Source organism: Penicillium chrysogenum, assembly GCF_028827035.1.
Source record: "Penicillium chrysogenum strain IBT 35668 chromosome Unknown utg000005l_segment0_segment0, whole genome shotgun sequence".
Lineage (NCBI taxonomy): Eukaryota > Fungi > Ascomycota > Eurotiomycetes > Eurotiales > Aspergillaceae > Penicillium > Penicillium chrysogenum.
Window position 1 is genome coordinate 4,570,611 of NW_026622753.1, and position 14,962 is coordinate 4,585,572.

Here is a 14,962-nt window from a genome sequence, read left to right on the forward strand (position 1 = left end):
AGCACTTTAAAGCAAAGGGGATACATATGTATGCACCTACTAAAATATGTAGCGAAATAATCGGATACGTTTTCATACCTGCAGAAACCTGCCACTAACCTAAGAAACCTCATGTTTCATTGGAATCCGTATAATACCATATTGTTACATACCGCTAGTACTTAAAGAGTATGTACAATATAATATCATACGATGTACTGCACAGTCGGGTGAATCCACACGGATCTCGCGTTTAGCAGCTCTTATTGCTGGCCCACGACGCCCAAACACATTGACCCATTGCCATTCATTAATATGTGCTTTTTCTTATTTCTTTTTTGTCGAGTCCATTATAGTGCCAAGCTTGCCAAGCTCGCCTCACGTACTAATTACCTCAACAGGAAGCCTTCGCGAGCTATTATTTGGAGCTTGAAGCGGTCCCATCACCGGTTAACATTGCCTTCGCTACTTCTCTCCGGTACGAGATCCATCATACTCCGTACACGCAATCTGATTAGATTTTGATTTTGCCTCCGCAATGTCTCATTCTGGCCGAAGCCTCAAGTGGAGTGACCACACATGGCCTGTACAAAGAAGCCCTATGGAGAAGAGAAAAACATCGGTTACTTGATTATGAACGCTAAGAAATCGCCAAGACCTTTTCTCCTGGTTTGTTTTTTTACGGCGTGGAGTGCATTAGACTTCTAAGATTGTACCAATCTGCCGAGTTCGGTGTCTTTTTCTTTTTAAGCGCTGGATCTCGCAGATACGTTTACTATAAGGGCAGGGACTTCCCTTGGGCTCTGCGATCGTTTTGAGTTCCCCCAACCTATTTTTTATATTTCCTGATCTCCAGATCGACGATATGGGTATTTCCAGGTTCCGATCTGCCTTCCGGCGATCATCGACCCATGAGTCTGTTACTCAAGTCGCTGTCAGCACTGATGGCGAACAAAAGAGTGAAATTCCCACAGAGACTGTTGCTGTAGCCAATAGTGAAAACCCTGAAGTTCCCACCGAAGATGTACAGCAAGGTGTCAGAGATGTCGAGGGTGTGACTTTGAGCTGGACGAAGACCATGCTGATTGCGGTCTTTGCAAAGTAAGCTTCTATCTTGTTAGCTCCACGGGCGATACGATCCGTGCAAGCCGGCTTGTTTACTGACACGAATCTTCAACAGCATCTGGTTCTTGTACTTCGTCAATGCTATGCAATCCTCGATTAATTACAGTTTGCTCAGCTATGTCACCAGTGGCTTTGAGAGTCACTCCCTCCTGAATGTTATCTACATTGTCGCAGACGCAATGACTGCCGCAGTATACATCCCCACTGCCAAGGTTATGGACGTTTGGGGCCGTGCAGAAGGCTTTTTGGCAATGACCGTTTTCGCTACACTCGGTCTGGTTCTCATGGCTGTGTGCCACAACCTTCCCACGTTCTGCGCTGCCTACGTCTTCTACAGCATTGGATTTGGAGGTATGACATACTGCGTTGATGTCATCACCGCCGATATTTCCAAGCTGAAGAATCGAGGTTTGGCTTACGCTTTCACCTCCTCGCCATACATCATCACAGCTTTCGCTGGTCCCAAGGCTGCGGAGGGCTTCTACGAAGATATTAGCTGGCGATGGGCCTTTGGCGCGTTCTCCATCATCTTCCCCATTGTTGCCTCCCCTCTTTACTTCATCTTGAAGAGCAACCTTAAGAAGGCCAGACAGAACGGTCTTATAGTCAAGGAGTCTAGCGGCCGGACTTTCTTGCAAAATGTTTGGTTCTATACCAAGGAATTCGATTGTAAGTGAAGAACTTCTCAAAGCATACGACTTTGGCAGAATACTGACTTGCATAGTGTTCGGTGTTTTCGTGTTCTCCATCGGCCTTACAATCTTCCTCCTTCCATTCAGTATTTCCACTTATGCTCCTAACGGCTGGGCATCAGGCTACATCATTGCCATGATCGTGCTCGGATTTGTTATGCTTGGCGTTTTCCTTGTTTGGGAGTTCCGCTTTGCTCCTACCCCTATGTTCGACTTCAGTCTTTTGACCGACCGAACTGTCATCGGTGCATGCTTGCTCGACGCGACATACCAGCTCTCTTACTACTGCTGGAACAACTACTACACATCCTTTTTGCAAGTAGTCAATGACCTCAGTATCTCTGAGGCTGGTTACGTTAGCAACACTTTCGACGTGGTATCCGGCTTCCTTTTGCTCGGAGTCGGTTTCGTCATTCGCAGGACTGGTCGCTTCAAGTGGACTCTCTACATTGCGGTCCCGCTGTACATCTTTGCTCAGGGATTGATGATTTACTTCCGCCGTCCTAACCAATCTGTTGGTTATCTTGTGATGTGTCAGATTTTCATCTCTATTGGTGGATCTGTTTTCATCATTGTTGAGCAGCTTGCCATCCTGGCCGCCGCCGACCACCAGCACGTCGCAACTGTTCTTGCTCTGCTAAACGTCGTGGGTACTGTCGGTAATGCTGCTGGTTCCACCATTTGCGCCGCAATTTGGACCAACACATTCTACAAAGCCCTTGCCACGAGGCTTCCAGAGAATGTGATGGGAGACCTCGATCTGATTTACGAGGATCTTTCCCAGCAGCTGTTCTACCCTGTCGGATCTGCAGCGAGACTCGCTATTCAGGAAGCTTATGCCTATTCACAGACAAGAATGCTTGCTGTTGGCACCGGCCTTATGGGTCTGTGCATCTTCTGGACCCTCATGATCCGGGATATCGACCTGAAGAAGGTCGCTCAGGTCAAGGGTACTGTCTTCTAAGGTGTTTGCGTTCGTCTTTGGAGATAAATTTTCGACGACACTGTTGATGATCCTTTTCCTATTATATGCAAAACCCAACTAGCCACCATGGCTTTACTCTTTGTATCTTATATTTAATCATATTCACATACGATCTGAACGTGGAATGTTATGACCATCCGAACCCACTATTCTGTTCTCACAATCTGTAGAGCCTCCTTGGCAATGACCTCGGGAGCTTTGACACATATTAATCATACTAGCCGTGGAAGGCTATGCCAAGCGTGCAACTTCCGAAATAATCACACCTTTACGGGGTATAAGGATACTCACTCCGTACTGCTCTCGATGTCAAGAATTGCAGGGGCCCACGCCGAGTTTCCAGCGACCTACAGCTCGCTTCATGTTCGTTTCCCTTATGTATACCGGTATGGTATGTAATATATTGTAAGTTACAACGATATCCCGGGATACGAGTAATCTATGTATCCGAGTATGAGACAAATACGACCTCCATTCGCTTTGATGAATTCTAGAACACTTGAGCAATACATATCCAAAACAATCATATGCTCTGGACCTACCTAATTTGGCAGCATACAGAGCCTGCTGTCTTACAGATCCACGTATGAATAGGTAGAGCCTATCCACTCTCAGGTGGAACTGACCAAAAGGATCTGATAACTTTTCTTTTCCACGTGCGCCTTTACTATTTTTGCATGTCACCGAGAAACCCATTCCCTTTCAGCTCAAACTGCCCTGTCCACACACGGCTGAGAATTTCGATCCACATCGATTCAATTAGCAAAACAATACTCCGCAATAGTAACGTTAGCTGGGCTCAGGGTGATCTCCGGCAACATTTCCCCCTGTGGAAAAACAAGCCGAGCTTCTACCATGTTGCTTGGTGGGTATGGCCGCATGCTTACGCCCAGCCGGATGCTCCTCGGGTGAAAAGTTCCGAATGGTGTCGAATCTGATAATTTCTCTGATCATCTGATTAGATTCAGCTGCTGGTCTGGGTTCCTTTAGCGTACTGTGGCGCTTTATCTGATCCGAAGGCCTTCGGTGGATAGTGAGACACATGACCCGCCAAACGGCAGCCCATGGTCCTTCCTCTATGGACGTCCGCGTTCAGCCGACTTCATCTCAAGCCATTTCATGTCCGTGGATACGATAACTCATTACGTACTTGAAAGGTAGCAAGCAACCTCACAGATAGCATGATTTCGGGTACCCGGCATAAAGAATAAAGCTTGCTGCGTGACTGATTTGTGCCGCTAAGTCTGATTTGCGTGAATATCAGGTATGATTTGATGCTATTCCTAGCGTGTTCATCTCGACGACGACTTACGGTCGGTGAGATTCAACGCCGCATAGATGGCTTGGAAGGTGTCAGGAACAGACAAATATAGTTTCCTAGCAATCTACCAACTAGACCACCTGGGGTTGAATACCATGTGCACAGATATTTCTGCCACTATCATTAACATTGGAATTTGAACATTCAAACATTGGTGGGACTCACCCACAACTCAAGCCTTCTTTTGCACATGTAAATGTGTAATGTCTCTCAAGCGAGGCCTGTCTTGCAAGTTTTTTCAGTTTGTAGTATTGCGACTAGATCTCCAGTATCATGTTCAGACACAATTTCATCCTCTCATCCTTCCCCAGCATAGACCACAGTGCCACAGGGAGTTCAACGCTTACTGTAGTCTTACACTATGCCCAGGCGTGTCTCATTTGGTCGGACTAATCTGTCTCATTCATGATACATTGATATATTCTTCTCTTTACCTTGCCTGGAATTATCTCAATGACCAAATGATACACCTCGTGGTTGTCACACTTGACTTCGAAGCCCTCAAATGTTAATCTCATTATTCAGAGAAAAACACCAATACATATGTCCATTCAGTCATTATAGCAGGCTGTGAGACATTATCCATACCTTTCATAGAAGGCAAATACGCATGTAGCTAAGTTGCTCCCGCTTTTCCCTATCGTGACTTCCAAATTCGTGGTACCCGGTGCAAAACAGAGTATGCTCGCCATTGCGACGTTGGGCAACAGTTATAATATCAATAGCAGCAAGCATAGCACAAGCTCTGTCTCAAATTGGAGTGTCTTTATTGTTGTTGTCACTTCTGATCTCCAGCTCTTTAGTCTCTCACTTCTCACTTTACTTGTCTCTTGTCTTTCATTCTTTCATCTTCTTTTTCTCTTTCCTACTTCACACTCAGTTCCTATCCAAAGCCATTCTGCAATTGCAAAGCCACAAGTGTCCTTTTGTGTCTTTTCTTCCTCTGCTTCATTCCTTACCGCTGTGTGGCTCTTCACATTGAAGATTCACTAAGCCTCTCATCGAAGTTGCCCTCAGGCCAAATTTGGTCTGATAAGAAAGCCAAACTAGCGTGGGTCGGCAAATAGTCCCATCGTCTCTTATATTTTCTTTTCCTCTTGTTTTGAGATGTTCAAAATGGCCCCTTCCCCCTCGCGCATCGCGGCCCAAGAGCAACAATGACCAAAATGCAGCGGTTGGTCCTCGCCATGGACCTTTCCCCAGCCGAGCCAGCAGTCAAAGAATCATTTCATGACACCTTGTTCAGGACGTCCCTGCAAGATATTGCATGGATCCAGGCGCAGCTTGGTTACGCAACCCCATTCCTTCTTTCCTCGGAAGAGATCACCAAAGGTCTCATCAATCCATTTGTGGAGTATGAAAGTTTGCTTCATTACTGGGCTAGATCTAATCTACGGAGTGGCAGATGGACTTAGCTATATAGTGGGGTTAGGCAGCTTGGGGGATAAAAAGATATCCACGAGCTAGGGAACTTCAAGTAATAAGTGATATACGCATACCCGCTCCATAGTTCGAGTATCCAGTGTTATTCATGAAATCATAAATCTTCCTTTTTGGTATCTATGTCATAAAACGAAAAGGCACCGGTCCTTTCTATACATGTAGGAAAGCCTATCGATCATTCTTTCAGGTACGAAGAAAGCTTACTGCTTATCGGGGAAGCCGAAGTTGACACCGAACGGAGGGTAGACAAAGCGCTGGAGCTTGCCCTCGGCCTGGAGGTCATCGCTGTACTTGCGAAGGGTAGCGAGATCCTCAGCATCCAAGTGGATCAAGTCGGCACGGTTGGCCTCGATACGGGCAGGGGTGACGGACTTGGCCAGGACTGAAGACCCACGGGCGACTAGAAACCAATTTGTTAGCATGCTTTAATCGGGGTACGGTGCAGACCTTGAATGGTACTTACTGTGCCAGCTAAGCAGAACAGTAGCCGGAGTAACTCCGCGCTTGTTGGCGACAGCCACGATGGGCTCGGCAGTGAACAGCGGGCTACCAGTGCTGCCCAAGGGGCTGTAAGCGGTGATGTGGATGCCGGCCTTGTTGCAGAAATCGACAATCTCCTGCTGGGGGAGCAAGGGGTGGTTCTCGATCTGGTTGGCAGCGGGGATAATAGTGGCCTGGGGCAGGAGTTCCTCGAGGAACTTGACGCTATAGTTGGAAACACCGATGGCCTTGACCTTGCCGGTGCCAACGAGCTTCTCCATACTCTTCCACGTAGTAACATGGGAGTGGCTGTGGACAATGTCCCGCGATCCATCGGCGAGCTTAGGGAAGAGGTTGTGGTTGCCTGCGTTGGTAGTGGTCAGCACCTCGAATCTGCATATCTGAAGAAACCTAACTCACCCTTGGGGTTCATTGCCAAAGGCCAGTGCATCAGATATAGGTCAACATAGTCGAGTCCGAGGTCTGTCAGACTCTGCTGGAGGCCCTCCTCAACACGGGCGTGGTAGGAGCACCACAGCTTTGTGGTCACGAAGAGATCCTCGCGCTTGACAATGCCGGCGTCAATGGCCTCCTTGATACCTTGGCCGACTTCGTTCTCATTGCCGTAGCAAAGAGCGGCATCAATGTGACGGTAGCCCACCTTGATGGCGTGGGACACAGCGCGCGCAACCTCGCCAGGCTGGGATTGCCATGTTCCCAAGCCAAGTGCGGGGATCTCCGCGCCGGTGTTGAGCTTGAAACGGGTGTCGCAGGCAGCCATTGTGAATTTATAGGGTATCAAGAGACAAGGAAGATTATATACAGGAAAGAATAAGGAAAGTAAACAGATTGAAGTTGAAATGGGAAGAAAGGCGGGGGTTTACTAAGTATAAACAAATATAACAAACCCCCACGCGGCTATCGTTCCAAGGTTATTCCGTTCCAAGGGGCCAAGGAAGCATTTTTCCATCAATCACCTCATCGTCTTCTGGGATGTCGATGTTTTCTGGAATATTCCCTTGGGGAGTAAATCGTCTCCATTTCCATCTCAAAAAGGATCGAACATCACCACACAATAACCGTCAGATCAAAATCAGATCAGAAGTCCAAAAGATAAACCACCAAATCAGCGGAAACCGTCTTCCAGATCGAAGAATTTCCCCCCTCCCCCCACTTGACATCACAGCCACTCCGCTTGGTTGGCTTGGGGTCGTGGGATGTGCCAATCATCGTCCTCCTTTTGGAGAGCAAGCCAGATCTTCATCGGCGCGGAAGCCAGAATCCGTGATGTTTCAATTTTTCGTCCCACGAAGAAGTACAATCGATGTCATGGAAAACCAGGCAAATGAATATGGGGGAAATCCTCGCACAACCGCTGATATCGGAAATCTACACGCGACATTCCCTATACTAGATTTTCCAGGCCTTGACCCTATATATACGCTCGACATCCGAAGATCTATCTCTCTTTCAACCCCAGACCTTACTGATTTGTTGATTGCAATCCCATTTGGCAAATCTTAAGCATCAATCTTATATATAAAAATCAAACAATACATTCTTCCAGACAGTCAAAATGGCACCAGTCGCTGTCTCCCCACAGGCCTCCCCAGTCTTCAAGAAGCGGGACGGCCAGGCGCTCGAAGAGCTCTCCGACGCTATTGATGAGATCAACGTTCTCAAGGACATGAAGAAGCGCGAGGCCGAGAAGAAAGAGGCCGAGGAGAAGGGTCTGTACGAGCAGTCCGAGTTCGACAAGGAGAAAGACAAGACCAATTTCCGCCAGTACGAAGACGCCAGCGACCGCGTCAAGAACTTCTACAAGGAACAGCACACCAAGCAGACTGTTGCCTACAACCTGAAGGCCCGCCACGACTTCCACAGCAAGACGCGCGCCGAAATGACCGTCTGGGAAGCCATGGAGAAGCTCAACACCCTGATCGACGAGTCAGACCCCGACACCAGCCTCTCCCAGATCGAACACCTTCTCCAATCTGCCGAGGCCATTCGCCGCGACGGCAAGCCGCGCTGGATGCAGCTGACCGGTCTAATCCACGACCTGGGCAAGCTCCTCTTCTTCTTCGATGCCGAAGGCCAATGGGACGTTGTCGGCGACACGTTCCCCGTTGGCTGTGCCTTCGACGAGAAGATCGTCTACGGCCGCGACTCGTTCCGCGATAACGAAGACTACGGCCACAAGATTTACGATACTAAGTTCGGTATCTACACCCCCGGCTGCGGTCTCGATAAGGTCATGCTCTCCTGGGGCCATGATGAATATCTCTACCACCTCGCTAAGGAGCAGTCGACCCTTCCTGATGAGGCGCTCGCTATGATCCGCTACCACTCTTTCTACCCTTGGCACAGCGCCGGTGCATACCACGAGTTGATGAATGACCACGACCGTGAAATGTTGCGTGCTGTCAAGGCTTTCAATCCTTATGACTTGTACAGCAAGAGTGATGGAATTCCCAGTGTTGAGGAGTTGAAGGTATGTTTTGCTTCCGCTGATGATTTATGAACTCGAGGCTGACTTGTTTCATTTTTAGCCCTACTACCTGGAGCTCATCGATGAGTACTTCCCCACCAAGGTCCTGAAGTGGTAGATGTCTGCGATTTGGTCTTTATGCGTCTTTATTCTATACGAGTTCTTTCATGATTCCCCGTTTTCCTTCCAGCTCCATGGAAGTAGGCACGATATATGCCATCTCTTTCAATTAGCGTTATAAATCATACTTTCCACCCGTTCTAGGCAATCGAATCCAGAAATCAGATCGATATAGACGAAAGTTATTAGCCCTTCCAAGTACCTGAATGACATCTAGAGTATTTGAATTAAATGGTATAAATACTATGAATGGTATAAAGTGTCACTAACTGTTGAGGCTGCACAACAACTGACTACTGGGGAGAATCAAGAGGAGTCTTCTCTATTCGATCTATGAAGGGAAGCTTTTATAAGGCCACCAACCAGCAAAAAGAAACAAGCGAGCGCTCAGTCTGGCTAAGAAATAGGGCATATGGGCATCTATGGACGATGGGATGATCCAACACTAACACTTTACTTTGTAAAGGTAGCCCGCTTATATGCGTGCATATAGTTAATGAAGTCTCAACTAATTTCCTTTTGACGTTGCCACATTTAGTTAGATGGGCCAGGTCTACTTAAAACCAGAGTACAAGATTACATCCATATTGGAAGTCATAAACCAGTTCAATTTCAAAGCGTATCTATAAAGCAATGCATGTATATATGGTGTATATTTTTAAAACACAAGACAAATCACATATCTACAAACGAGCCAACTCGGACCGGTTCCCAGCCTCGTCAAAGAAGATCTTCTTCCCGGTAATCAACGACTCCTGCAGCGCAGCACCAATCCGAACAGCCTTAACAGCGTTCTCGAGATCAATAGGCAGCGCCGTGTTATCAAGACAAGCAGCCGAGAACTCATTAGCCTCGGTAACGAACGCATACTCAAAGCGATCGTAGTAGTTCTGGGGGATCTCCCTCCTGATTCCGGACTCGTCAAAGATGTTGACGTGGTTCAACGCAGGCTGGGTGTTAACAGCCAGCTTGCCCTTGGTGCCAATAATCTCAGTGGTGTCCTCCTGACCAGCGGCCATCATGCGGGAAGCATAGAAGTAGGCCATGCGGCCGTCGTAGAACTCGACCAGGCCGACGGCGTTGTCGCGGTCGTTGTGCTTGCGCAGATCGGGCTCGACGGCTGTGATGCCTACTGCCGAAACGGACTTCACTTTACATCCGTCGCCGAAGAACCAGAGGGTCAGGTCGATGTCGTGGATGGAGCAGTCGACGAAGATGCCGCCGGAGAACTCTGCGTACGCGACGAAGAAGCCGCTGGGGTCGAGCTTGTCGCAGGTTTGACTGCGGAGGACGGATGCAGTGCCGATTGCTCCTGATTGCATCTTCTTGTAGGCGTCTCGGTAGGAGCTGTCGAAGCGGCGGGAGAAACCGCACATCACTTTAAGGTGTGGGTTCTTCTTTGCTGCGTCGACGACTTTTTGGGACTGTATGAGAGGTGGAATGTCAGTTCATGGTTTCAATGTTTGGTTCTTCGTATTTGGCGGACTAGACTGAATTGGGGTTGTGGACTTAAAATACGACCAACTTACCACTTCGGGGCTAGTAGAGAGAGGCTTCTCGCAAAGAGTGTGCTTGCCAGCTTCAATTGCCTTGATTGCTTGCTCGGCATGCACTATAGTTGCCGATGCAACCACAACGGCAACCAGACCTTCATGCTTGAGCATGTCATCGTAGTTCTGATACAGGGTCACGCCAAAGGGTTCGAGGTGAATCTTGGCCCATTCGAGCTCGGCGGGGTCGGGCGAGCTGGCGGCCACAAGTTCAGCTCGGGGAGTACGCTGGAGGAAGTTCAGGGCATGGCGCTTGCCCATACGGCCTAGACCAGCACAACCAATCTTCAATTTTTGGGCAGACATTGTGAAAAAAATGATGTATATAAGGATAACAACGAAAATTAAAACTCAATTGCTAATTTAAAGGGGGAATTGCTGCTGGGAGCTCCAAGTTATACGAAAGGAAATGCGGAGTAAATGCGGAGGCCAGTCTCCGAAGATCATCTCCGCAAACGTGGGGCCGGAAAGTGAATTCCACACCGACAACCTTGGAAGTCTCCTAAAATATCATATCAGACTATCATCTGGTTAATTCAAATTCCGTCGGGTCTCTTCGATTCCCGTCGCAGTTTGCGTTTCGCAATATCCACTGGATCCCCAAATCCATCACCTCTCAACCAAGCAAGAGCTTTACGCAGTCCAGCACCCCGCACGGCCTCAGGATTTCCTTCAAGGATCGACCCCATAAGCGCCCAGGATAGAACAAACAGCAGCAACTCACCGCCCTTTCGGCCCTTCCATAGTCCACGCTTGACCCCGGTCTTGTACGCTGAATCAACAGCGGCCCGGAAGAACCAAAGGAATGTGCTGCGGCTGTTGCCCAGGAACAAAAATGGCAGACCGCCCAATGCTCCACTGAGGAAGAACCGCTTGGTAGGAAGCGTTGTTCGAGGCAAGTTGTTGTTCAGGAAACAGACACTACCCCAGGCTGAGCCAATAGCGGCGGAGAGAACTGCAGTCATGGTGATAATGCGCTTCGAGATGCTGTTCACTGATGACATAGGATGGAGCAGAATGCTCTTAAACTTGGGGATCGAAATCGCCAAAGTGACGGTCGTGAGGAACCGCGCAAGCGGCGGCACTGAGAGGAGTATGTGATGCAAGAATGCCGTGCTACAGTTTGGGAGGTTTGAGTGCAAGAGGGCGCATGACAGACTTGAGATTGCAGGGTGTGCTGGTCCAGTAATTGGGGAGATAGAAGCCACTGAAGACGGTAAGGTGTTGGGGTCGCCTGGATGTAGAATTGGAGAAACGAATGCCCTATGTCATATTAGCGACCGCTATACCCTCAAACACTCAGTTTCAAACATACGGCCAGCGGAGATCAGCAATGGAGGCAAGAGAGTTCACAATCTCTTCCTTCTCGGGCCAGGCGACGTTGACCGGGAGCGACTCCGGTCGGCCTTGGATATAGCTCGGCGAGAGCTTGAGAATGACATTTCCAAACCACTGTAGCATCGAATTAGCGACCGTAGTTCAGCCAAACAGATTCGCGACCACGAACATGAGGCGTAGTCTCGCGATCAAACACAAAGGCATGGAAGAGCTGCGCAAATGAGACGGGCATCAACAGCCAGCTGCCGAACCACCACGGGCGCTTATCCAACCAGCCTTTTGAGTCTAGGACATTAAACAAGAACTCCAAGCTCCTGGTGCCTGTGTAAATCGCCGCAGTCAGTCGGAGCTGGTCCTGCGGGCAGATGCCCAGGGCGAACCCCGCCAGACTTGCGCCGATCGCTGGTGCAAAGCGCGAGGTCAGCGCGCGCGAAATCTGCGGGTTGCGCTCTCTGAATGGTTTTGCATCGTCGGTGCGAAGGTTGGCTCGCAGTCGGATGAGGAAGCGGTAGAGGAGGCGATGGATGAAAAGGAGGAGGGATAGGGAAATAGAGAGACGGAATTTGGGAGACCGGAGGAGGGAAGTTTGGGTCTTTTTCCTGTTGGTAGAGCCAGCATTAGCGGATATTCCTGACGACTCTTTTCGTAGATTAAATTGATCTTACTGTGGAGCGCCTTGGAACCGAGTAATCAACAGATCCGCCAACTTCAACGCGATTCCGGAGCCAACAAAGACTCGCAGGGATGAACGAATAGCGGCTTCACTGTGTCGATTCTTCGGACGGGCGATTACATCGTAGCGAGATGGCGATGGGAGCTTGTTTTGGACGGCAGGGGCGCGTTTGATCACTGATTCGTGTAGGAATCGGTATTCTTTCGCGCTGAGACAAACGCGGAGGACATCGCGCAAGGCGGGCGGCGGAAGGTCCAGCGCATCCCCAACTGGAGGGTTGTCCGCAGACATGTTTGGGTTGTTGTTGATGCCAAATTAGAGCATGAGAGCAAGACCAGATGAAAGTCTGGGGATGGGGGAGTAGGCGCGGAGAAGCCCGACCTCGGCAATTCCAATTTCCAGCATATGGGGCCACGCTTTACTTGTTTACTGCATACCGTAACTGCATACCTACCTAGGTAGGTATGTAGATATTTTCTGGATAGATACCAATAGTTCTACCATTGCTCGAATTTAGATGATTTTGGGATTTTGGAGGCTTTAACGATCCTGTCGCATTTCGTTTCTCTCGTTTATCTACCATGAGAGGACATAGATCACATAATATTAAAATTTGGGGCCCTCATCGTCTTACCTTTATTTTCTGGGGACCATTATTGGACTTATTCAAATGAACTACCACAAATTAAAGTGATTTTCTGCAGCCATTAGTAGAAGAACAACAGAAGAAGACGGTCACGTGGTACGGGATCCCCTTATGAGATGGGAGCTTCGCTAATAACGCTCAGCAATCAAGAATACACTATTTTGTTACAGTTGCGATCAAATTGTGGTGATTTACGATGCTAACATAGGTACAACAAGGATTAATCAAGGAAGAAGGCAATACATAGGTGAGTCACGCGTGCGATGAGAAATCAAGCAACGAGACAACAACGAGCATCACTGTAGAGCTTCGTACGAAGGCCAAAGTCCCCGTAAACTTACGGCCAAGTCTGTAGCTATAGAGAACAAATCTTTTGATTCGCAATAGAAATAGCTATCTAACGATAGGTCCATGTCAGATCCAGGCCGATCAGACGGCTGGGGATCGTTGAAGGAAAGCAGCAATAGTGGCCTCGATTTTACCTATGTCGAAGGCCATGGGGTTTAAGACCTGCTCACAATAGACGGCATCGACCAACATTCCATAGGCATCGTCAAAGACGATATCGATGTAACGATCGTCATGGAACGGCGGGATCGCCATCTCTTTAATCCCGGGGATATTATGGACCCTTGATGCCAACCCCGCCCTAGCTTCGTAGTCCTTCTTGGCCAACTCACTGCAAGCCCTCTCATCAAGTGGCGGTGATATCAGCGATTCATCAACGAGTAGGGATACAAGTTCACAGACCCGTAACATTTGGGTATCCTGCCACGCAATGGTGTTGACAATACGGTGTTTCATGTCCTCTCCGACACGGCCATCGATAACAAGGTGACAAGCGGATGCTAGTGTGCAGCGATTTTGGCCTGCTGCTGCGCTGCCAAGTTCATCGAGGTAGCTATAGATAAGCCCAAGCTCCATATCGGAACCCTCTGATGCCTCGTTAGCATGCCCCTGTCCAGGTGATCGAACGGATCGGTGGCTGGCCCAGAATGTCTGCGCCCGGGAGCACGATTGGGGAAGCAATTTATGGCGGCTCTGGTCCGATGGTAGGTTCGCGATAGCGGTTGCGATATTTGGAGTCAGGACGAAGTGGGATATGTTGTGAGACCACAGACTTCTGCTGGATGGGACCAATAAAGGGGTGCAGCTGTCCTGGTTGGGTGAGACGTGTCTCATCTCTTCCCTTATCCTGGTGTAGTGCCGGTCAATGCGGCCCTCGGGATGGGTTGTCAGCTCTTCGATGAACGCTGCTGCGAACAAGGAGCAGCGGTATCTGCCGGATGCGGAGCGGTAGTTATACGATTGTTCCCCAATTGATGCGGCAGTCTCGACCACAACGTCACGGCCAGAGCCAGTATCTGCAGCGATCGTTGCCCATGACCCAGAGTAGCAAGCCTCATTAACAAGGAGAACCCGAATGCCCTGGGGCAAGGTCGCGAGTGCCGTGGTGACTTCCGCTCGAGTAAGATACTCGGTGCCGATCTGAGACTTGAGAATAATACGCGATCCGTCGAGGCCATGCGCCATGAAAATGATGATGACTCGGTCGCCAGTGGCCACGCGAGTAGAGACATTGCGGACCCAGTTGAGTATCTTGCGCTTCAAACCGCCTGGCCCGGCGATGTGGTAAAACGGATTTGCAGCCTCGGAGCTATCGTAGATCTGGGACCGCGGCCCCAGGTCATCACGGCCAAATAAGAAGGGACCTGTCGTATCGGTGATGAGGCGGAGATGTGTGCCGGATAGACAGGTAGGGTCGAGTCCATCAGCCATGAACTTTTTTGGGACCATGACAAAATCAGTGGCCAGAGAAGCGTCAAGGATACCGCCACAAAATACAACCAAAGTAAAAGAATGATGGCGACTGGCAGGCATCTTGCAGAAATTCTGAGATGGGCCGACGCTACGACCTGACAGAAAGGGTGAAGATAGATATCGGCGAGGAGAGCACAAGAGCAAGAGAAAGCGCAGTCAAGACGATCAGTATTGCCAGCTGACGAGGGAACTGAGGGGGAGAGAGAGAGAGAGCTATCTACAGCTACGCTATCAACAGGCAAACAACCTTAGCATTACTAGGCTGACCATTCAGGCAGCGACAGGATCTTGACAGCTGAAC

The 14,962-nt window shown here is 49.2% G+C and overlaps 6 protein-coding genes across 6 annotated transcripts; 2 read left to right on the top strand and 4 right to left on the bottom strand.

The window, feature by feature from the left end:
• Window positions 1-844: 844 nt before the first annotated feature.
• N7489_010124 (uncharacterized protein) lies at window positions 845-2,760 on the top strand (the record flags this gene model as incomplete). Its single annotated transcript, XM_056715873.1, has 3 exons — window positions 845-1,080; window positions 1,160-1,773; window positions 1,829-2,760. The coding sequence occupies 3 exons, from the start codon at window positions 845-847 to the stop codon at window positions 2,758-2,760; spliced, it is 1,782 nt and encodes a 593-aa protein (XP_056563495.1).
• A 2,985-nt stretch (window positions 2,761-5,745) lies between these two features.
• N7489_010125 (putative glycerol dehydrogenase) lies at window positions 5,746-6,806 on the bottom strand (the record flags this gene model as incomplete). Its single annotated transcript, XM_056715874.1, has 3 exons — window positions 5,746-5,945; window positions 6,009-6,389; window positions 6,446-6,806. The coding sequence occupies 3 exons, from the start codon at window positions 6,804-6,806 to the stop codon at window positions 5,746-5,748; spliced, it is 942 nt and encodes a 313-aa protein (XP_056563496.1).
• A 795-nt stretch (window positions 6,807-7,601) lies between these two features.
• Window positions 7,602-8,631, top strand: N7489_010126 (inositol oxygenase; the record flags this gene model as incomplete). The annotated part of the gene is made up of 2 exons (XM_056715875.1): window positions 7,602-8,516; window positions 8,575-8,631. The coding sequence occupies 2 exons, from the start codon at window positions 7,602-7,604 to the stop codon at window positions 8,629-8,631; spliced, it is 972 nt and encodes a 323-aa protein (XP_056563497.1).
• Window positions 8,632-9,316: 685 nt separating this feature from the next.
• Window positions 9,317-10,489, bottom strand: N7489_010127 (putative NAD binding Rossmann fold oxidoreductase; the record flags this gene model as incomplete). Its single annotated transcript, XM_056715876.1, has 2 exons — window positions 9,317-10,057; window positions 10,163-10,489. The coding sequence occupies 2 exons, from the start codon at window positions 10,487-10,489 to the stop codon at window positions 9,317-9,319; spliced, it is 1,068 nt and encodes a 355-aa protein (XP_056563498.1).
• A 230-nt stretch (window positions 10,490-10,719) lies between these two features.
• Window positions 10,720-12,485, bottom strand: N7489_010128 (uncharacterized protein; the record flags this gene model as incomplete). Its single annotated transcript, XM_056715877.1, has 4 exons — window positions 10,720-11,446; window positions 11,499-11,635; window positions 11,691-12,120; window positions 12,187-12,485. 4 exons carry the CDS (start codon window positions 12,483-12,485, stop codon window positions 10,720-10,722), a joined length of 1,593 nt encoding a protein of 530 aa, XP_056563499.1.
• A 784-nt stretch (window positions 12,486-13,269) lies between these two features.
• N7489_010129 (uncharacterized protein) lies at window positions 13,270-14,721 on the bottom strand (the record flags this gene model as incomplete). The annotated part of the gene is made up of 1 exon (XM_056715878.1): window positions 13,270-14,721. The coding sequence occupies one exon, from the start codon at window positions 14,719-14,721 to the stop codon at window positions 13,270-13,272; it is 1,452 nt and encodes a 483-aa protein (XP_056563500.1).
• Window positions 14,722-14,962: the final 241 nt, after the last annotated feature.